The 23,644-nt window shown below is 36.5% G+C and overlaps 2 protein-coding genes across 3 annotated transcripts; one reads left to right on the top strand and one right to left on the bottom strand.

Annotated features, from left to right (window-relative positions):
* The first annotated feature begins 2,151 nt into the window (after positions 1–2,151).
* Positions 2,152–5,197, top strand: lim2.3 (lens intrinsic membrane protein 2.3). The gene is made up of 5 exons (XM_030152338.1): positions 2,152–2,444; positions 3,502–3,681; positions 4,658–4,807; positions 4,885–5,019; positions 5,105–5,197. Exons 2-5 carry the CDS (start codon positions 3,507–3,509, stop codon positions 5,164–5,166), a joined length of 522 nt encoding a protein of 173 aa, XP_030008198.1. The 5' UTR covers positions 2,152–2,444; positions 3,502–3,506; the 3' UTR covers positions 5,167–5,197.
* Positions 5,198–7,048: 1,851 nt separating this feature from the next.
* On the bottom strand, positions 7,049–13,976 carry hspa8b (heat shock protein family A (Hsp70) member 8b). Of its 2 annotated transcripts, XM_030152089.1 has the most exons (9): positions 13,821–13,976; positions 10,237–10,446; positions 9,947–10,152; positions 9,561–9,713; positions 8,807–9,362; positions 8,322–8,524; positions 8,005–8,203; positions 7,677–7,909; positions 7,049–7,584 (listed from the first exon to the last, which is right to left on the bottom strand). In XM_030152089.1, exons 2-9 carry the CDS (start codon positions 10,439–10,441, stop codon positions 7,399–7,401), a joined length of 1,941 nt encoding a protein of 646 aa, XP_030007949.1. In that variant the 5' UTR covers positions 10,442–10,446; positions 13,821–13,976; the 3' UTR covers positions 7,049–7,398. The 2 variants fall into 2 exon arrangements, with proteins under 2 accessions (XP_030007949.1, XP_030007948.1); XM_030152088.1 differs by having other exon boundaries at positions 9,947–10,446.
* Between the last annotated feature and the right edge of the window lie 9,668 nt (positions 13,977–23,644).

Raw genomic sequence — 23,644 nt, 5'->3', positions numbered from 1 at the left:
TTATTAATCATTTTCAGTGATGCTTTTAAAAGCCCATTTAAGAATTCCGAACAGTAAATATTATGACTCTTCTGACACTGAAACAGATGACATTGAAACAGCCAGACTGTGCCAAAAAAGAAAAGCTTCAACTATTATGAAAACAATTTTAATATAAGAGAACTCACATGCAATATTACAAGTAGATATCCATATTTATTGATGCATTTAATCCCCCATGTTTCATCTGATATTAACAGATAATGAATGACTATAATGTCAAACACACTTGTACTAACATGCTTTAATATGTATTTTCATAGGACAGATTATGATTGCTGACAAGTGCTGGGTAATGATATTATAATACATTATAAGATGAGGGAGTTGTGGATGAACTAATTATTAAAAAAAGTAAAGTATTTATCTAGAAAACACAAATTTCAGGGAAGAAAGCTGAACAGATAAACCTCCATTAAAACTTTCCAAAGTGATTTATCATCATTATTATGATATTTTCCTTTGAGTTCTGTGTTTTTATTATATCAGAACAGAGAAAGCTAAAGAAAAAGTGACCTTTTCAGCAAAATACATCATTAAATGAACATAAAAACAAACATCCACACCACTATTGGTCAAACGAAGTGGATTTTATTGATGAATTAGTGTTGCAGAACTCTGAACATTTCATAAAGACATGTCTGATACCAATGAAAAGCTGAAAACTGTATTTTAACTTGTAATTGTTGGAATGTATTGATAGGATTAGTGGTTGAAAAGTTATTAATCATTTTCAGTAGATGCTTTTAAAAGCCTGTTTAAGAATTCCCACAGTAAATATTACGACTCTTCTGACACTGAAACAAATCCAACAGTACAATCAAGTGACTTGGTTTTTTACTGCAAGACCTAATAAAAGGCGCCATCTAGTGGTAAGAATCCAGCCATGAATCCAGACAATTAACTGTCGCCCACTGGGCCAGAGCTGGCCGGCTGTATTTTGTAGGTCATTATTAATAGTAGAAGAACCCAAAGCTGCAGCGCTCAATTTATTTTACTCAAATGTGACATAATAGTAGAATTAACACAAACAGATGCTTATTTGAAGCTTTCAGTTTTATTTAAAAGTCATTTAATACTCAGTGTGTCAGCTGATTGCTTCACATTGCTATAATTAGGCTGTGATTTCACTGGAAAATAAAACATAATACGCTCTATAAAAACATAAATCACACAGTCAAAGTTAATTTGAAAGCAGAACTTATTATTGGCCTGTCACAGTATCGGCCTGTTTGATAAATGTGGGCACACGGTTGGCTTCAAACAGTGAATACAGCTTTTTTTTTTCAGTAAGATTAACTCCACTGTTAGATATAAAACCTATAGAGTATGACTTTATAACCTCTTCTACTTATGAGCCTGATCATGTGATTATTCTAAAATCTCCACTCCACTTCCACTGTTTCACACACGCCGTAGAAGGTGCAAAAAGGCGTATTTTTCTCCACTTCAACTCCTACTCTCTCCACAAGATGCTACAATACAGATAAATCACTTCTGCTGCAGCCTCTCCACCCAAACTGTACAAAAACCTACAACTCTATTAACCACCCACGTGCCAGCTCATCACGCTCCGCTCTGCCAAGTTTACCATATGCATCTTGTTCTGTAAATTCAGTCTTACATGTGTGTTAGTTCAGAAGTGTGAGTCATTTTTCATCTGCAATTAAATTAACTCACCCAGGCTGGCTGCGTGCTGATAACATGACGAGAAAATGAGACTAAGTGTAATAATAGTGAATTAAAACAACAATTTGTCCTTTTACAGATATTATTAAGGATGAAGATAAATTAAAAGCAGTCTATAGCAGAGGACATCATTATCATTTCAATACATTTCTGGAAAAAAGAGAAATGATTTTATGTAAATTAGCACCTTGAACAACTAGAATTTGTGCACCCAAGCTGATGTAGGTAATTGTGTTTGAGTATTGAAATAACCTGGGATTCATACAAAATAGTGTTGCCAGATGACATATTTATTAAAAAAAAAAAAATCTGAAAAATTATTAATAAAAAAAAAAGTTTACTTGATTTTTTTTTTTTTTTTAATTTGTTGCATGAACTATTTTTCCAGCAATACTATGGGTTTTGCAGGCTGTGAGTGCTCTGTGTGGTTGTGCGGCATTGTGAATTAAAAGCCCTGTGTCATCAGTATTACCGAGATGTGCGCAGCGCTTTAACAGTTTTGTATTTTCAGCAGATTCCCTAAAACACAAAACTCATCCTCTGTGATTGGTTGTGGCTCAGCATGCTCCATTGTTCCATCAGCCCGTTTGTTCGCTTGGTTTCCTACGCACAAACAAAACTTTCCTGCCACTCTGGGCAATATTGGGCTCCTCTGTGCTTTGACAACCCAAATTATTGGAATCTCTGACTTTTTCTGAGGAACAAAAAAGATTAAGGTAAGTCATCAATCACAGAAATGAATAGCTATGTGTAAATATTTGCAAATGTTTGTATTTTATTTGACAAAAAGCATTTTTATCTTGTCCATTTGGTACAAATTTCTTGACTGACCCTTAACCCATAAAGACCCAGTGCTACTTTTGTGGCAGTTCTAACATATTCAACTTTTCTAAAACAAGTGATCACCATTTCTTATAATATTATCCTCTGTATTTTGCATTTTTTCAGTGAAAATCAGCTATTTTCCTATATTTCATTTACTGATCATATAGATTTTTAGAAAAATTCCATGTAAATTCAAAGGTTATTATATCAGAAACAAAGAAAACTGAAGAAAAAGTGACTTTTTCAGCAAAGATATTATTACCTGAACATAAACCAAGTGTCTCCATCCACTGTCACTGATCAAACTCCATGGGTTTTACTGGTGAATGAATGTTGTAGATGATGACAGTGTTTCCACGTTCACGTCCAAATGGGTCATATCTGATGACCATGAAAAGATGACAAACTGCATTTTACACCAGTTATTTACATGGATTGATCAGATGAATGGATCAGCAGGTTTTAAACAGTTTACATCAGTAGGTGGTTTTAGTTGCCAGTGCCTGTTTTGGGTCTTTATGGGTTAAAATCGCTGAGTAAAATTTGGAGGAAACTTTCAATCCAAGGATGTGTTTTTATAAAAGAAGAAATACTTTGATATATTTTTCTAAATGTGCCCATGATATTCTTGGTGTCTTTGAAAAAAAAAATCTCTTGGTGTTTGGTGTTTCAATGTCAACACAACATGTGTTTGTTATAATGGACTCAACCAGTCAGTCTGGCAGCGTTAGAGGGTAATGACCTGTCACACTGAACTGGCTACTTGTCCATCTTGTCTGTTCTCTCTCACTGTTTTGCATAATCACTGATATCCCAACCGTTTCATTTATTTTACTCACATCTGCTGTTGCTCCACACTTTGTCACACTGAGCACTGTTTGTGTTGTAATTGGTAAAGTACAGGCCAGATGTGTTGATACTCTGATTTTGATGTTTTCTCTGTGTCAGTCAGGATGTACAGCTTCATGGGAGGTGGGTTGTTCTGTGCCGGAGTGGGGAACATTCTCCTCATTGTCTCCACGGCAACTGACTACTGGATGCAGTACCGTCACTCGAGCAATTACATGCACCAGGGCCTGTGGCGGTACTGTGTGCCTGGGAAATGCATGACACACACAGACAGCATTGGTAAGAGGACATGATTCACTGTCTTTGGTGTCTTCTGTTACATGCACCGTCTATGGCAGGCAGATGCTCTTTTATTAATATTTATTAGGTTGCAAACAGTCAGCCAGTGATCTCAACAAAACACCTGAGCAACACTCGGATCACTTTCCTTTAGGGGTTTTTTGGTGTTTGGCAAAAAACAACAAATTATAAACCATATTTCACTGCAAAAATCAAAATCTTACCAAGTGTATTTTTCTCATTTCTAGTCAAAATATCTCATCACATTTAAAATAAGACATAATCACCCAAAGAGTAACTTTTCAGGGAGATATAAGAACTTATTTTTAGACAAACTTATTTTTAGAAATCTTACCAAAATAATTTTCACTTGTTCCATTGGCAGATTTTTTTTTGCTTAACTCAAGATTTTTTTTGCTTAATTTAAGCAAAAAAAAAATCCGAGAATGGAATAATTTTCACCTGTTCCATTGGCAGATTTTTTTTTTTTTTTGCTTAATTCAAGATTTTTTTGCTTAATTCAAGCAAAAAAAAATCTGCCAATGGAATAATTTTCACTTGTTCCATTGGCAGATTTTTTTTTGCTTAATTCAAGATTTTCTTTTTGCTTAATTCAAGCAAAAAAAAAAATCTGCCAATGAAACAAGTGAAAATCATCGTGGTAAGATTTCTTGAAATAAGATTTTCAAGATCTATTGTCTAAAAATAAGTTCTTTACATCTCACTGAAAACTTACTCTTTAGGTGATTATGTCGTATTTTAAGCGTGATGAGATATTTTGACTAGAAATGAGAAAAATACACTCGGTAAGATTTTGATTTTTTGCAGTATGTTCATTCTTGAGGAAGTAATTTGTGATTCTGTGTTGAAAATCCATTCCTGAATCTGGCGTAGAAGCTGTTGTCTGAATGAAGAGAACATACCTAGACAGTGCATGACATTATTACAAAAGTGACTCGTCTCCTCTCACCCAAAGCATACTGGGATGCCACCCGGGCCTTCATGATTCTTTCCCTGCTGGCTTGTTTTATCGGCATCGTGATTGGCGTCATGGCCTTTATTCACTACTCCTCCTTCGACGGATTTGACAAGACGTTTGCAGCTGGCATCCTCTTCTTCATTTCCTGTAAGCTTCTCACACACGAGCTTTCCTGATGCATGCGTTATACAGCAGAACACGCTGACAGTATTTGGTGTGTACAGGCTTCTTCGTGTTGCTGGCAATGGCTGTCTACACTGGAGTGACAGTGAACTACTATGGTAAACGCTATGGCAGCTGGCGGTTCTCCTGGTCCTATATAATGGGCTGGGTAGCAGTGGTGCTCACATTCTTCTCAGGTAGGTATTGGAGCTGCAAAACAAGATTTTTATTCCATGTTTTTGTAAAATAATAAAATGCTTATAACTTGTACATTTCCTCTAGGTATCTTCTACATGTGTGCCTACCGAATGCATGAATGCCCAAGAAACTCTAACTCTCGCTGACCTGCCAACCTCTTCAACACACACAAATACAAGCCCTGGTCCATATCACATGGCCTGGAGAAACCAATAACCTTATGAACCTTCCAACCACTTCCTGTTAACCCAAGTATTCCTGAATGAGCAAAATAAATCAGATAAAAAACTATACTTTCTGCCTATATTGTCTTCTTATACTGAAAAAGCTTTACAAAGTTATTATTGCATTGTTACTCTCATAATTAAGAGGCTACTTTAAACCAACGCTGATAAATGTAGTGACAACCATCTAACACAGGGGTCTCAAACATGTGGCCCGGGGGCCAAATGCGGCCTGCCAAAGGTTCCAATCCGGCCTGTAGGATGAATTTGCAAAGTGCAAAAATTCCACAGTCAAGGCTGTCGAAGTCATTTCAGTTCAGGTTCTACATACAGACCAATATGATCTCAAGTAAAATAATACCATAATAACCTACAAAAAATAATGACTCCATATTTTCTTCTCAGTTTGATGTAAAAAAAAAAAAAAAAATTACTCTATGCCTATAAATAATGACAACTTCAATTTTTTGTCTGTTTTAGTGCAAAAAAACCCCATTAAATTATGAAAATATTTACATTTACAAACTATCCTGTGACAATAAAATGTGAATAACCTGAACAAATATGAACAACCTGAAATGTCTAAAGAAAATTAAGCTCAGTTTTAACAATTTTCTGCCTGGTTACTAAGTGTTCAGTGTCTTTGTAGATCCGATCCATAATGCACATGTATGAATGAGAAGTTGAGGCATAATATTGTTAAAATTGCACTTATTTTTCTTAAGAAGTTTCAATTTTTTCAGGTTATTCACATCTTTTTTTGTTTGGATAGTTTAGAAAAGTAAATATTTTCATAATTTTACGGTGGTTTTTGCACTAAAACATAGATAAAAATGCTTTTATTGGTCCAGCCCACTTGAGATCAAATCGGGCTGAATGTGGCCCCTGAAAGATGAATTTGACACCACTGATCTAACACATCACACCACCTGTCACCTCATTACATCAGTTTATAGTTTTTACATGGTTTCTGTAGGTACCAGCAAGTCGAACTGAATGCTTTTTAATGCCACTTGAAACCAATTTAGTGCCCTTGTCCAACTGCAGATACAGTTTTATAAGTAGTTTTATGACCGTTTACCATCAACAGGCTTTAACCAGGCTCTGAATAGTTCCTCCTCTAATCACTTGTTAGCATGTTCTTTTGTTGGAAGCTCCAAGAATAAGTCTGGATTCATCTCGGTCTGATTTTTATAAATTTAATTTGACTTGATCTGATCACAAAGCATTACTTAGTACTAAGGATCCAAACCAAGGAGGAAATGGATACAGACATTCCAACGCACATCACTTTGATAATCCTTGTAAACTGATCTTCAAGCTATGGGCTGATCCTATGGGCTAGGTGGGTTGGGTCAAACAGATGTGATACCTTAGCTCTATTTAACCCTATACTGACAGTGTGTTTACATCTTAACTCCTGTGATTATCAATCCTCTGTGGGAATGTGTATTTAAGCGTGCCTAAGGTAAAACTTAAGTCCTGTGTTGACCAAGATGTGACCCATATTATCCAAAGAACTTTCGCACTAACTAGTGAAACAAAGGAGTCCTATCTTAAAACATTAACTACTAATATATGATTAAACTTAAGATTTCAGCTGCCTAAATTAAAATGAATAAAAATACTTTTCTTCCATCAAGTGTATTTAATCTTTTAATGCCTCTGGACATTTAATGTAATGCTTTTTAATGACAGTTAAGGCCTTAATTTTCATAAAATCTATTTAATGACTTTTAATGCTTTTTAATGACCCGCAGAAACCCTGTTTTACTATAAGCAATAAAAAGAACTGGTAAAAACACTGCTCCAAAATCTCAAACTTTTTATTTTGGCACATTTTGCAAAGAACTGAATAGCAACCATTCCATACTCAGGCTATCTTGAAAATTACATTGTGGTAGAGTAAACATTTAGTTGTTTAAGTCAATGTAGATACCTGGAAAAACCACCACCACCAACAACAAAAAAAGCCATAGTGCAAGCACTGCCTTAAGCCTGGTATATAAAAATTATGCATACAACCCAAAAGTGATGTGTGTGATAAAGTCTGCAAACAATGAATATATTATGATTTCGATCACCCCTCACATCAACCTCAGAAGTAGAAACAAAAACAAGTAGATATAAATGCAAGCGCTGCTGACGTCAAATTTAGTCAACCTCCTCGATTGTGGGTCCAGAGGAGCCTCCTCCTCCTGGGGCAGCACCAGCTCCTGGGAAGCCGCCTGGCATCCCCCCAGGCACCCCCCCTGCACTCTGGTACAGTTTGGAAATGATGGGGTTACACACCTTCTCCAGCTCCTTCTGCTGATGCTCAAACTCATCCTTATCTGCAGACTGAGAAAAGAAATATGGCAAAGTAAAAACTGGCAAGAGGTTAAAATACACTTGCATTTGCCACCAGGCCAGTCCATGCTTTTACTTCATACCTGGTTTCTGTCCAGCCAGCTGATGACTTCATTACACTTGTCGAGGATCTTCTGTTTGTCCTCATCGCTGATCTTGTCTTTCAGCTTCTCGTCCTCCACAGTGGCCTTAATATTGAAGGCATAAGACTCCAGGCTGTTCTTGGTAGCCACCTTTTCTCTCTGTACGTCATCCTCAGCCTTGTACTTCTCTGCTTCCTGGACCATGCGCTCAATGTCCTCCTTGCTCAAGCGCCCTACCAAGAGGAATTACATTTAATTTAATTGGAAAACACAGCTTATCACATACAAATACATGGTATTTGGCAACTCACACAACTGCACAGGTTACCTTTGTCATTTGTGATTGTAATCTTGTTCTCCTTCCCGGTGCTCTTGTCAACAGCTGACACATTCATGATGCCATTGGCATCAATATCAAAGGTCACCTCGATTTGAGGAACACCTCTGGGGGCAGGGGGAATTCCAACAAGCTCGAATTTCCCCAAAAGGTTATTGTCTTTGGTCATGGCCCTTTCTCCCTCATACACCTGTGAAAAAAAAATACCATGTCACCCCACTGATATAAATATTTATAAATTGAGAAATAATTTAATATAGGGTTAAATGTTTTTGTAATTAAAAACAGATCAAAGACAGTAGTCACACCTGAATGAGCACGCCAGGCTGGTTATCAGAGTAGGTGGTGAAGGTCTGGGTCTGCTTAGTGGGGATGGTTGTATTTCTTTTAATGAGAACAGTCATGACTCCTCCAGCGGTTTCGATGCCCAAAGACAAGGGGGTCACGTCGAGCAGCAGCAGGTCCTGCACATTCTCAGATTTGTCACCTGAGAGAATGGCTGCCTGCACAGCTGCAAGACAAACAGGGGGATTTTGAGTGAAAATGAAATGCATATTTACCTTAAATGTCCTTGTCAGTAACTTTTATTACAGAGCTGTATATTACCCTGCTTATTTCACAGGTACTGACTAAATGTATCGATGATTCCACAAATATCTTGTTTTAAAAATAATTGTATTACTTTTGCTAAAAATAGTCAATTCACATATACAGTTATACATTTAATGATATTAGTCTGTTATTCATGGCCATCAGATATCCAATGGTAATAATTCTTATAATGACATCATACCTGCACCATAGGCCACTGCTTCATCAGGGTTAATACTCTTATTGAGGTCTTTTCCATTGAAGAAGTCCTGCAGCAGCTTCTGTATCTTCGGAATGCGAGTGGACCCTCCCACCAAGACGATATCATGGATCTGTCCCTTGTCCATCTTGGCATCACGAAGAGACTTTTCCACAGGCTCCAGGGTTCCACGGAACAGGTCTGCGTTCAGCTCTTCAAACCGGGCCCTTGTGATTGAGGTGTAGAAATCCACGCCCTCATACAAAGAATCGATTTCGATACTTGCCTGAGTGCTGGAAGACAAGGTGCGCTTGGCCCGTTCACAAGCTGTACGCAGACGACGCACTGCCCTCTTGTTGTCACTGATGTCTTTCTTGTACTTGCGCTTGAACTCTGCGATAAAATGGTTGACCATGCGGTTGTCGAAGTCCTCACCACCCAAGTGTGTATCTCCTGCTGTGGACTTCACCTCAAAGATGCCATCTTCAATAGTCAAGATGGAGACATCAAATGTGCCACCGCCCAGATCAAAGATGAGGACGTTTCTTTCAGAGCCAACCTAAGGTTATAAATTAATGTAATAGGTATTTAAGTTAACAACAATATAGGAAAGACACATTAAGTGCACAATCACAAATGTAGCATTTCACATTCAGGACCTGAAAAAAGCATGTTTTAAAAGTCTGGCTATTACTGGGGAGAAAAATACAGAAAACTCTAACAGTTTGGACAAAACTGTAGTCCTATATTATTTTACCTTTTTGTCCAGACCATAAGCTATAGCAGCAGCAGTTGGTTCATTGATGATACGAAGAACATTAAGGCCAGAAATGGTCCCTGCATCTTTAGTGGCCTGGCGCTGGGAGTCATTAAAGTAGGCAGGCACGGTCACAACAGCGTTTGTCACAGTCTGCAAACAGGAAATGATGTTCAGTTGATAACATGTCATTCACTGCATTTCTAAATCATTTCTATAATATCCTTTTAGCATATGAAGTTTCACTAAAGATGACATATTTCTATTTTACTTGATCAATCTGTGCACATCGATATTACGGAATATAAACACTAGTGATATGAAGATCTGTATTTTAAGCACAACAAAAACATTGTATTTCGTATAAATTTAGCATACAGACAGACCTTGCCGAGGTATGCCTCTGCGACCTCCTTCATTTTAAGCAGCACCATAGAGGAGATCTCTTCTGGGTAGAAGGTTTTGGTCTCTCCCTTGTACTCCACTTTCACTTTGGGACGTGAGGCATCATTAATGACTGTAAACGGCCAGTGTTTCATATCTGACTGCACAACACTGTCATCGAACCGCCGCCCAATAAGGCGCTTTGCATCTGAAAAGGAACGAAAGATTAAAAGTAAGCGAAAACATGACAGTTCAGATGTGATTGTACTTTGTCCAGGTGAAGGTTTCATACCAAATACGGTGTTGTTTGGGTTTAGGGCCACCTGATTCTTGGCTGCATCCCCAATCAGTCTCTCAGTGTCAGTGAAGGCAACATAACTGGGTGTGGTCCTGTTTCCCTGATCGTTGGCAATGATCTCAACTTTGCCATGTTGAAACACTCCGACGCAGGAGTAAGTAGTGCCCAGGTCAATGCCAACTGCTGGTGCTTTTGACATGGTTCCTATTACCAGGAAAAGGACAAGTGTAAGTTAATAAATCATAACACACTTAACTGGAAATCTGGGTGTATGACAGAAAAGTTACTTAAATACTCTCTAAGCACTTTAGGTGACTGCTGTCATAAAGGGTAATGAGGCTATTATCAGGCTGCTGAAACAGAAGTAGAAGCAAATGTCTCAGTGAAGTAAAGTCTGCAGCACCTGTTTTTAAGCCTCCCCACTTCCAACAGCTTGGCAACGGCTGCCTCTATTATGGCAACGACAGACAACAGGCCTGCACCCTACGGTACTTCGATAATACTGGGCTACATTTTTTTTTTCTCTTTTTTTTTTTTTAGAATGTATCTACCTCAGATTCTAAAGGCCATAAATATACATACTTCAAAACAAATATCAAAAGTGCTGGTTAGCTGATATTTGCAATGTATATGATAAACTCTTATTACACATGTATATTAGTTTATGTACATTCATACAACAAATTTAGAAATCTTTCCCTAGAAAGACCCTGAAAAGTGAATGTATTATAATGTGCAGACAGTGCTCTGAAGTACAACTTGAAGCTCTGAGACAAACATTTCTTTTGAATAAAACTCATTCTTTCATTTATTTTACATTTTTGCCCCAAGACAGTATCATAGCAACTACAGCCAACCAGCATGTTTGAGTTAATTTATCTTTATTGGTGACTCATACTTGATAAAGTCTCATTACTTTCATTCTGGGGGCAATTTACTTGAAATCCAAGTGTATCTGCCATCTAAACTAAAATGCCATTTAATTTCACGTTAATCTTTTTTTTTTTTTTTTTTTTAACTACTGAACAGCAGTTTTTTTACTGATTAGTCTAAATAAGCGGTTTCAGGTGTTTTTAGATAAAAATGCTGGTTTTCAAAAAATCTAATGAAGTCTAAACTTTAGCATTTATTTGCTATCATATGGCGGCAAGAATTAGCTGCAGAGTCAAAGTAGGCATAAACAACCTTATACTCTGTAAGTGCTCCTACTATTTTGTGCACCAAAGATAAAGAAATAACTTTCAGGTTATTGTCTGATGAAAATAGTGTTTACTCTGAGATTTGATAGGTGTTTCAGAGGTCTAGAAGGAGGCTACATGTCCTTAAGCCAAACATAAAGAGTGTTTTTTTAATTGTAGTTAAAGCAGAGGTGTCAAACATGTTAGTTCAGGTGTCATATGACTAATATGATCTCGAGTGGGTCAGACCAGTAAAATAATAACATAATAAACAATAAATAATATCACCCCCAAACTTTTTATTATGTTTTGGAGTGAAGAAAACAAAATTACATTCCAAAAATATTTACATCTACAAAATATCCTTTAAAAAAACATGAACAACTTAAAATTTCTTTTGAATATTATGCCTCAGCTCATCATTTACACATGTACATTACAACTTACAGATCACAGTGGGTTTACAAAGGCACAAAACATTTAGTAACTGGCAGAATATTATTAAAATTATTTCTCAAGGGATACCAGGTTGTACATATTCAGGTTATTCACATTTATTTGTGAGATGATAGTTTGTTAATGTACATATTTTCATGTAATTTTACTTTTATACTCTAAAACTCTAAAAAAATAGTTTTTTTATGATAGTATTTTACTAGTCTGACCCACTTGAGCTTGAAGTGGACTGTATGTTGCATTTGATGTATGTATGTGGCTGTATGTGGCTAGTTAAAAACCAGACTTAACCCCACAGTTTAGTCTAAGCTGCCCTAGGAGCAATAATGCTGGGGGAAGTACAGTGCACTGAGTCCTATCATCTGTTCCACTACTAGTTAATAATCTACAATACTTAGTTTACTTAGTCTGTTCACCACAATTCACCGTGTCCCTTTTCCCCACTGCCCTCTGGGGGAGTGGCTACTGTTTCAGATGTGGTCACTTAAGGCCCAATGACAACGGGACCTGAGGTGACCCATCTGTGCCCTGTCCTGACGCGTGACCCTGGACCTCCTCCCTTACCCTCACCTATCTGGATGGACCCCCTCACCCCCACCCCACTGCATCCGTACAGACTGGAGTTACATCAGCAAATGGATGTCCGTCAGTCCTGGTCTCATCCACAGACTGTCCATCCTTGGGAGTGGATCTCTCCTTCACTATTTATTACCTCCGCCAAGTGAAACGGTGGAGGTTATGTTTTCATCGGACTTTGTCTGTCTGTTAGCAAGATAACTCAAAAAGTTATGGACAGACTTTCATGAAATTTTCAGGAAATATTGATACTGGAACAAGGAATAAATGGTTAAATTTTGGCCGTCATGGGGGGGGGGTCTGCCTTGGCGGAGATCGGCGCTCTCTGAATGCTTTTCTAGTTTATTTATTTATTTATTTTTAATCAGGGACAGTACATATTAATGAACATCTCCAACAGCTGCAGCTGTAAATATGCCAGATTATAGCAACAGTGCTAATTTCCATCTGTAGTCCTTTAGGCAGGTGACAAGAAAGACTATTGACAAAGGAGGACAACACAACGTTTTTCTCCCCGAGGTTCCTCTTTTTCCCACTGTTTTTTTTTTTTTTTTTAGTTTTTCCTTGCAGAGAAGGAGGGTCTAAGAATGGGGGATACCTGAGACATCGATCCATTTGCTTCACCGACTGTTTACTAACTGATTACTTGACTGTTTGTTTATTTTAATTTAGTTGTGTTTTATTTTGTTTTTAAATTTTTTTTTTTAGCAATTCAACCATTTCTGTAAAGCCCTGAGAGGGGACTTTGCTGCTATATTGGGCTCTATAAATAAAACTGAACTGAACTAAAATAATTTGGACACCCTTGCCTGTTAATATCTTCATTGTCATTTGTGCATGTCTCAGATGTATCATGGGTCATCTTCGGCCCGCAGACCGTATGTTTGACAGCCCTCAGAGTGGCCAGGCCTCCACATATTTGTGCTGCATCATTAGCTTAGCCTTCAGCAGCTCCAGCAGGAGGGCGTGTCCCCTCAGACTTTTGGGCGGCTGAACTTTCTAGAAACATTGCCTTCATTTCCTCGTAACCAGCTTATCGTGAATTTATTTGCATTACGTGACGTTGGTGAATGCTAGCTAACAACTTTAGACACACAGAAGGCTTAACGTTACAGTTCATGATGGACTGTGATGTATTTGCATCTTTAATTCAAACCTGTTGTTCGTCAAAATGTTCTGGCAAATCTTCTAAAGTTGCGAAATTAAACTAGAAGTCAATAAAACCTCAGGCAGTACCAGCCATGTAAAAAAGTCAGGGCCAATGGAGCAATAATAGCAAGTAACATAACTACATTTAGCTTCTTATTGTTATGCTAGTCGATGGAGCAACAGTTAGCTACTCCTCAGAACTAAGTTAGAAGTACTTACCCAGCTGTGTTGACCCTGTGTCTGCGGGACTGTCCGTGGATGTGTGTTTGTCAGGCTGCACTCTGGCGGATTTGACGGCTCTGTGATGCGGCTGTCAGTCACGGAGTGAGTGGGAGCGGCTCCGGCTCTTCCCACCGACCAACATTCCCACTCAGAACTCTCTAGAACACAAGGAGGAGCGACACGCGCCAATGCTGCTGCCCACATACCACCGCTTATCAAAACCATCCAATTGAAAATTCTGTTTGCAGGTTTCCACAGCAGTTGCTACCAAGAAAAGGCAGGAAATGCAATGTGACATGAGAACAAGGAGAGGGATTTAAGTCAGTGGTACAAAAATGGACTCTTCATGTAAATTGAATTTTCAACACATTTTATTTGGCCTATCACAAATTGATAAAATAATTCCAGAAAAAAAAAAGGTTTATTATCAACCTTTTGATTATTTTTGCCAAATTTCACATTCATTGCTCCAAATTTGCACATCAACGTCCAAACATTACTGTTTTCAAAGCCCCCTTTTTTTTTTTTTTTTTTTTTACAATTATGTAGACAATTTGAGGAACAGCATAAATTCTAAAGCAAAAAAAAAAAAAAAAAAAAAAAAAAAGTCAAGTGTATAATCTTTTTTAATTTGTATAATTTCTATTTGTACCTCGAGCAATTTTTATTTTTATTATTTATTTTTTTATTTTTATTTGTTTATTTTCCCCCCTAATGTTTTTACTAACATGTATTTCTATACAGGGTGAAGAAGCAAAATTTACAATGAACATTTAGTTGTTTTTTCTCAGCAGGCACTACGTCAATTGTTTTGAAACCAAACATATATTGATGTCATAATCATACCTAACACTGTTATCCATACCTTTTCAGAAACTTTTGCCCATATGAGTAATCAGGAAAGCAAACGTCAAAGAGTGTGTGATTTGCTGAATGTACTCGTCACACCAAAGGAGATTTCAAAAATAGTTGGAGTGTCCATAAAGACTGTTTATAATGTAAAGAAGAGAATGACTATGAGCAAAACTATTACGAGAAAGTCTGGAAGATACTGTTAAAGAAGAATGGGAGAAGTTGTCACCCAAATATTTGAGGAACACTTGCGCAAGTTTCAGGAAGCGTGTGAAGACAGTTACTGAGAAAGAAGGAGGACACATAGAATAAAAACATTTTCTATTATGTCAATTTTCTTGTGGCAAATAAATTCTCATGACTTTCAATAAACTAATTGGTCATACACTGTCTTTCAATCCCTGCCTCAAAATATTGTAAATTTTGCTTCCCCACCCTGTATATTTGTATATATAGAAAATATTCTGTGAATTATGAAATTTTCTACCCTTGTTTGATGTGTACTATTATGTATATATACTGCTCAATGTTCATTGTTCAAATAAAAAAAAAAAAAAAAGATTTAAGTCAGTGGTGTCGAATTCAGTATAGTTCAGGGGTCACATTCAGCCCAGTTTGATCTGAAGTGGGTCGGACCTATAAAATAATAGTATAATAACCTATAAATATATAAATAACCAATAAACCTATAAATTGAAGAAGCTCTTGTAGACCCAGCTCTTCAGATAACACATCCTGTACTAACACTTTCAAACATTCCATTTTTGAATGTATTATTTTTATTCTGTTGTTTTATTTAGTATTGGTTTATTTATTTATTTTTTTTTCATATCTATATTGTCATTTATTTTTTATTGAGTTGAATTATACAGCTGTTTTGTGTATTTTTAATCTATTCTTGTATTTAATTTTTCCTTATTTTGCTTTCTTATTCTTCTGTATGGCACTGTTTTTAATTGTACAGCTGTTTTATGTCTTTTTAACCTATTCTTGTATTTTATTCTTGTATGTTGTCTTTTTATTCTTCTGTATGTCACTGTTTTTAATTGTACAGGTGTTTTATGTTTTTAATCTATTGTATTTTATTCTTTTATTTTACTTGTACAGCACTTGGTCCACTGTAGTTGTTTCAAAGGGCTTTACAAATAAAGGAGAGAGAGAGAGAGAGAGAGAGAGAGAGAGAGAGAGAGAGAGAGAGAGAGAGAGAGAGAGAGAGAGAGAGAGAGAGAGAGAGAGAGAGCTTAATTGTTAATCTTCCCCCTGTAAGTTGTTTTGGAAAAAAGCATCTGCCAAATGCATAAATGTAAATGTAAATAACAAAACTCCAAATTTTTCTGTTTTTGGTGCATAAAAGTAAAAGTGCAAAAATCTCAGTTTGTTCATGGTTGCTTACATTATTCACATTATTTTGTACATGCAAATATTCTTATCATACAATTAACCTTTTTTTTTTTTATCATATTAACAAAACAAAAATAAAAAAAAAACATTGGACTGGTCATCATTTATAAGTTACACTATTATTTTACTTTTCCACTTCAGATCTCATCAGGCTGTATGTGGCTGGTATGACTTTGACTTGATTTTTGCACTTCCAAATTCATCCTGTGGGCCAGACTGGACCCTTTAGGGGCCAGTTTTGGCCCATGGGCCGCATGTTTGACAGCCTGTAATCTAAACATTGCATTTAATTGACAATATTGTAACTGTGACAATATTTTCATCAACTTATCAGCACGAGTTGCAACTAATTCCAACTGACTTGTCTTTAACATGTCAGAAATCTGTGTGTAAAATAATGAAGTGGGAGGCAATTTCCATCTCTTTCACATCTTACTTCATCAAACAATATTCAAAAACTGAAACATCTGTACATGAGATGCAAATATTCAGTGTTTTTGCTTTGGCACTTTTGACACCCTTAACTGTTAATATCTTCAGTGTAATTTTTGCACCTTACAATTTCTTCCTGTGGGTAGGATTGGACCCTTTGGTGGGCTTTGATTTAAGTGATTGCACTGTAATGTAGTTCCACACTCACAAATACAACCAAAGAAAATCTCTACTTCATGCTGTTTAATCAGCACTTGCTTGTAACACAGTATTTCAGACTGTGCTTTGATACTTTCACTTGTGTAAAGGATCTGAATCCTTTAAAAGTGAATCCAAATCTGTGCAGCCCATGAAAGGAGTCTAGGCTATATTGCAGCCTCTGGGAGAAAGGAAATGCATACTTAACCACACCTAAAAGAAACAACTTAAAACCTGTGAGTTATTTTAGAAGCATCAAGGATACTAAATGTAGGCTAATACCTCTAAAATGCGTGATCTGAGAAATGCCAAATATTCATGTCGTACTATTCAGCGTAGAGTGGATTGGTAAAAAAACAAATGGGTCACAGATCATCAAATTTATCGCTAGGATTGCTTTTCAGCACAAGAGACAGTTTTGCAAGAGGCATATCCTTATATGACCTTAAAAAATGACTCCTCCTATGTTAGTGCCACAACATGTTATATTACTCCTCAGGCGTGGCATGTGCATTTCAAGTCTGAGTCACTGCACAGGATGGTCCGATTACAGTCAATACCTGGTGCTGAAAAGAACCTGTTGTATGGTAAAACTTAACAATTTAATACTTTCAGGGACCTGTATAGGTGTAATAAAAAAAGGAAGGAAGAGATAAGGTCAGATTAAGGTCTAGAGATGTAATTACAGAATGTAAATATCATAGAAATACAGACTGTATATGTAAAAGACAAATGACACGCACCAGTCTGGTGTAGCAGTAATAGTAAACAAAGGCCCCACTCTAATGTATTTTGTTTCTCTGCCTTTAATGTTTAATTTCTCTTTATAGAGGTCTATTTAGAGCCAATGTATTGTGAGTATAAAAGTGCATGAAGGGACAAATCGTAATGAAGGGGTTGAACACTGTGATTTAGGCAACTGTTTGAACCGTCTGTGACTGTCGATTAGGGGCTGGATCTACTAAAAGTTTGCGTGTATAAACATGTAAAATGTACAAACTGATTTTCAAACAGTGCGCACTAAAGGTTGCATCTTTCAAAGGTGCAAAACAGCACATCTGCATCCAGTTAGTACATTTACTGCAATGAATATGTAATATGGGGCGTTTACACACAATGTGCGGGTGCTGGGAAGAGAAAATGTAAATATATTAATTTAGCACACGCAAAATGATATATCAAACCCGAAAGTAATTTTGCTCATAAAAACTGCATCAAAGGGAGGTGCAAATGGTTTGTATACGTAACTGCGCACACATGGCTGTGGTTATTGTCACAAGGAGACATCGAAACGATGAAACAAGACACAGATAAGGCATTTTTCACCCTCGTGTGAACATTTTTGGAATGAATGAGGAAACAGTGATTAAAACATATGGCCTATCCAGCCTTGTCATTTTGGAGGAAGTCAGAGCAGATTTGGAGTCAGTCAGCTGTACCTGCTCCTCAGTGCTGGTCAGAGGCATCTCCTCCACTCTGCCCCCACCTGTTTAATTTGTTGACGTTATATTATACACCAGTTTTTCTTTTGTTCTTCCTCTGATGTCTCTATATCTCCTTTTCACTTCATCCACTGTTTGCATCCTTTTACCAACAGCATTTACTTTTTCACAGACTTTCTCCCATATAGCGTTCCTTTGTGTGATTGTCAGATTTCTTTGCTGTAGATCATTTAAGTGTTTATTTACTTCTTCTACCAACACCTCTAATTCTATAGGGTGGAATCTGGCTTTGTAATTTTGCCTCTCCAAACTCACCACGCTTTAAACCACCAAAAACACACAAACCCTCATTTAAATAGACGTGTCTCCAACACGTTTGCATCTGTTGTCATTTACGTAATCACTCTTAGTAAATCACCCATAAAACGCGGTTCATCCCCACACACAAAATTCTAGATTGCACAGGCAAATTAGTACACACAAATATGAATCTTAGTAGATCCATTCCTTAGAGTAGAAATACAAACGTGAATGAAAACAGTGAATTTCATAAACATTTTCCTATTCACTGTATCCCTAGTTATATAATTTCATTTTCAGTGCACTCCCCAGAGCCTCCTTTATGGATAGTCTACACTTAATAGTGTATGTTATTTAGGTCATCCTACAGAGACACGGCATTTGTTTTGTCACCTAGGAGTTTACTTTTGTGTAAACATCCAAACCTTTTGTTCCTATATAGTCAACATATAGTGACTCACGTTTCCACGGGTCACATTTATACACATGAGAGTGTGATGTATAGTGGTCTGGTATTGTTGTGAAATGTATGGGAAGCAGAGAAAGAAAACACCAAGACAACCATGTGGGTGAAGTGGAAAATATGGAAGAAGTTTTATACTTAGACATATGCAGACCCTCCAAGATCCCTACATTTTACAATGCATGTTCAGGGAAAAATAAATATAATGGACATTAAGCTCTCTGAGTATATCAATGGGGAGATATTTCATTTAAAATGACATTTACAGTGGTTTATGAGTGTACACACACTGTTGTGGATTTAAGTGGGTGCAAAAGTTCAGTCTTTAGCACTGGGAAAAGTATATGAAACACATATAAGCTAAGGCCAACATCAGATTATTAGCTTTCAAAGTTGTTATCAGCATCTCATAGTCTTTCTCTCTTAAAGATGAAAACTTGCATGTTCAATGCTTAAAAACAGCAATGAAACCCACCCTCTTATACATTCACCAGTTTTCATGTGAGTCAAGTATCATATGTATGTACCTGTAAGTAAGTAAGTAAGTAAGTAAGTAAGTAAGTAAGTAAGTAAGTAAGTATACACGTGAGAAAACTGAAAAAACTAAGAGTCAAGTGGTCCTCTGACTTTGGATTTAGTTACATGCTGCCAGTACCTTAATGCTTAAGTCCACTTTGTTTCAAATTCCTCAAGTTTTCAGTGAACCATTCTGAGTTGAATAAACTGATACAAGACCAGTCTGTGATTTAGTTATACTTTCACTGCAAACTTTCGGATCTTTCAGTCAGTTGGTATTTATTGATTATTTGTTGTTGATTATTTAAATGCATTGATTCATAGTTGCTTCCAATGATCTTGTATTTGTATACTGATTTATTTATGTGTGTCACATTGCACTTTGGATGTGGGCTGATGTCTATGGTAAGCTGAAAATGAATTTCCCGCATGGGATAAATAAAGTTTTCTGAATCTGAATCTGAGTCAGTTTGTTGTAGAATCAAGTAGCATTTGATCAAAACTGAATTTCTAAATCTGTGCCAGTAGTTGGTAAACAAACTGTACCATGGTGATACTGTTATTAAATGACATTAGACATACTGTATCTGCATCATGACAGCTCCATTGTGTTCTTTGTCAACGCTACGTACTCTGATACTGATATATCTGTGATAAGAAGAGACCCGACACTTACACTTTTGATGCATTTACGCCAAGCTCACATCATAAATTAATTTACTGACAACACTTTTTTTTCCTCTATTTTCCGGGAACGTTATTATGTAAGTATCAAAACTAGTCCAGTCCCCATATGAACACTAAAACTTGCTCTTATAATTCCTTATGCTCACACAGGCCATGTAAATATTCCTTTATAACTTTGGAAATGAGGGACAAAATCCTGTTTCTGAGCAAAAAAGGTGATATTTTCATCTGATAACATCCGTAAAATTAGACTTCAGAGGTCTAAGTCAAATCAAGAGGATAGTCTACCAATAGTTTAGTAAATTTCCTCTTTGGCTTGCACAGCTGAGTTGTTAGGAAGACATAATAACACGAAACAGGAAACCTGAAAAAAAAAAAAAGACTCATGTCAACTTGATTTATCCACTAAAGCGTCATTGAAGTTTTAAATAGTTTTCAATTCAACACGAGTAAAGTAGAAGGGTACTGGGAGAGCGGAGACCTATGCCAAGGCAAAAAGTCGATAAATTCAACTATGATCTTTTCTCACTTCTAGGTTTCCTGTTGCTATGGTAGCAAAGGTCTCATTACTGGCTGGTTTGTGATTTTCAAAGAACTTATATCTGTAAGAACTGAGAGCTAATATATCATTCCGCTACAACACACACATGCATTAACTTCACACCATTTTAGGCTGAAAACTGCTCATAAAATGTACCATAGGTTTGTCCCTCTTTTCCTGTCTTCATTTTTTAGCCATTGACTTAGGTCAGACTTAAGTCACAATTGTAAGGACTTGAGACTTACTTGATGGTAGACTTAACTTGATTTAGACTTGACAGATAACTTGACAAGTTGTAAAGGAATACTATATCCTGAAGACTTGCACAATCAACACATCTGGACATATGTGGTTTTAAAGTTGAAATGGAGTAAAAATTGTAATATTTGTCTCTGAGATGTAGTGGAGGAGGAGTATAAAGCTCCAAAAAAAAAGAAAATATTTGGGTAAAGTATAAAGCTCTCAAATTAGTGTTCAAATACAGTAAAGCAGTAAAATGACCACTGTCACTATAAATGTTTTAGGCAACACAATCAGTTTATTTTATGTATTACATGTGTTTGGTGCTTACCAGTGTCATGGGATAGGTTTATAATAAGGGTTCACCTTTTCACTGAACATATCTAAGACATGACTCATCCCTTGCTCAACCTGAGCAATGTCTTGAGTTGACTTGTCAGACCTGGCATTTAGCAGACACTCACCTTGATTCTATCTATCTATCTATCTATCTATCTATCTATCTATCTATCTATCTATCTATCTATCTATCTATCTATCTATCTATCTATCTATCTATCTATCTATCTATCTATCTATCTATCTATCTATCTATCTATCTATCTATCTATCTATCTATCTATCTATCTATCCATCCATCCATCCATCCATCCATCCATCCATCCATCCATCCATCTGTCCATCTGTCTATCTGTCTATCTGGTCATAAAGGGTCTCATCCACCAACTTTCATGAAAATCAGTGTGCCACATAAACCTCCTCATTTCAGATAGAAAGATTACATGAACCAAAACCTGCTTCAATGTACACGTCATCCAACGACTGTTTTGCTCAGGACGTTCAACTCTTTGAAGACACATGCTGGACATTAAGCTGTTTTCGAGGCATACTTGGCACATTGTGAATGCATCCTATAATTCCTTCTTTGTTTCCTTATCAGGTGTTCAGGTACAAATTGAGTTCAACTTCATATTCCATTATTGTGAAACCAGAATTCAACAGGTCCACATCCATGTCAAGACACCAGAAATGGAGACTTCAAAGACCAACACTTGTTTGACCTTTTCTTTTTGAAAGACTCAAAATGAACTTGAGCCTTGCTTTGTTTTTTTGAGTGGTGTATCTGTGTTTTTGGTGATAGGTCCTGACCCAAATCTGCCACAGGGCTGTACTCAGTTAGTTTTAGTAATTTCCCAAGGGTGACCACATCGACTGCTTTCGGGTCCAAGTTTTGATGAAATGTGCCTTCAGTAACACTGATGGCATAGCTCGCAGACAAATGCTTATTTAGTGAACAAAGGAGATTAAAACTGGCATTTGACATCTGATACACCTACAGTAATCTATCAGGCACCTTTTTTCAGGCTGTATCCTCCTGGTGTATTGTGGTTCTGTTCTTCTGGGACCTAAGTTACTCAGGAGATCCTTTCGTGTCATGATGCTTTACAAAAGACTCTGGATTTCTCTCAGATAGGTGTGTCTTTTATTCATGGACTGTACAAAACAACACAGTTTTTTTTTTTCTTTTTTTTTTTCTTTTTTTTTTTTACAGTTTATAGCCCAAGGCCATAACAAAAACCAAACCATTATAAAACTTGCATCAGAAGGACAATAATGAGACTAGTCACAAAAAAAAGTTCTCAAATTAGAAACACTGTGATCAGATCACTGATCCACCTCTTTTAATGTAAAATAAAAAAAATCCTTGTTTGTGTGTACATCATGGTCACCAAAGCCATATTGTCCCTGCCCATCTACCAGAACAGGAGGCAATATTGTTCCATTGTGTATGAATTTAGCCAGGCTTTTAAACAATATCTTCCAGAAGTTCTAGATTTAAATTATATCTTACATCAAATAAGTCAGATCAAATGCATAACAGGACATTAAAATCTGTATGTCACTAATAATAAATAGTAATGAAATGAGTGCACACATTTCCAATAAAATGGCCCAAAGTGGCTGAATGAAATGGTGGATTAAAAAAACAAAAGGTCAACAATAGTCAGTTGACGTGGGACTGTGCAAAAAACCTTTTGTCTTTGATAAGTTGTTATTTAAGTCAGAAATGTGTGTGCAATATTAAGGAAAATGTTGATTTCAAAAGGCTCAGGTCATGTTACTCTATTGTATGTGAGACTCTGGCTCACGCCCCTTTAGGGAAAACACATAAATGGAGAGATCTGGTGACCGATAGCAAAAAACAAGATGAAGACAAGTAGGTGAGTCTGTTATCATACATGCTTAAACTTTTAAACTTTTTTTCTTGTAATCCTTAATTTGAGTCAATGTATGTTAAAGGCAGATTGCATATGATTGTTTTGAAAATATTTTAAGCTTTCTTGAAGCCTATTTTTAAAGAAAAGAATGCTACAGAGAGATAATGTTCTTAAACAGGGTATTTCATGCATAGAGCCCTAATTTATCTGCAGACTTTATTACATGATTGACTGTTGAGAAATCCTATATAGTTACAGTCCATCTGTTTCTGAACAAACTCATAATCACACTAATTTTAAAATCAAAATTTCACAAGTAAAACTATCAGTCACGTTCTCTTGACAAAGAAATGTACAATATGCAGTGATAATGAATAGAATAGAATAGAATAGAATAGAATGGTAGAATAGAAGGTCAGCAGCTTTTATTTGTTTAGCAGCAGATTGTTAAAATGCAAAAAGACAGACTGTATATAAAACTATCAGATAAAAACTTTACTGAAAAAAATATATTGAAACATTCTGACAAT

Source organism: Sphaeramia orbicularis, chromosome 13 (genome assembly GCF_902148855.1).
Source record: "Sphaeramia orbicularis chromosome 13, fSphaOr1.1, whole genome shotgun sequence".
Lineage (NCBI taxonomy): Eukaryota > Metazoa > Chordata > Actinopteri > Kurtiformes > Apogonidae > Sphaeramia > Sphaeramia orbicularis.
This window is presented reverse-complemented; position numbering and strand designations above follow the sequence as displayed.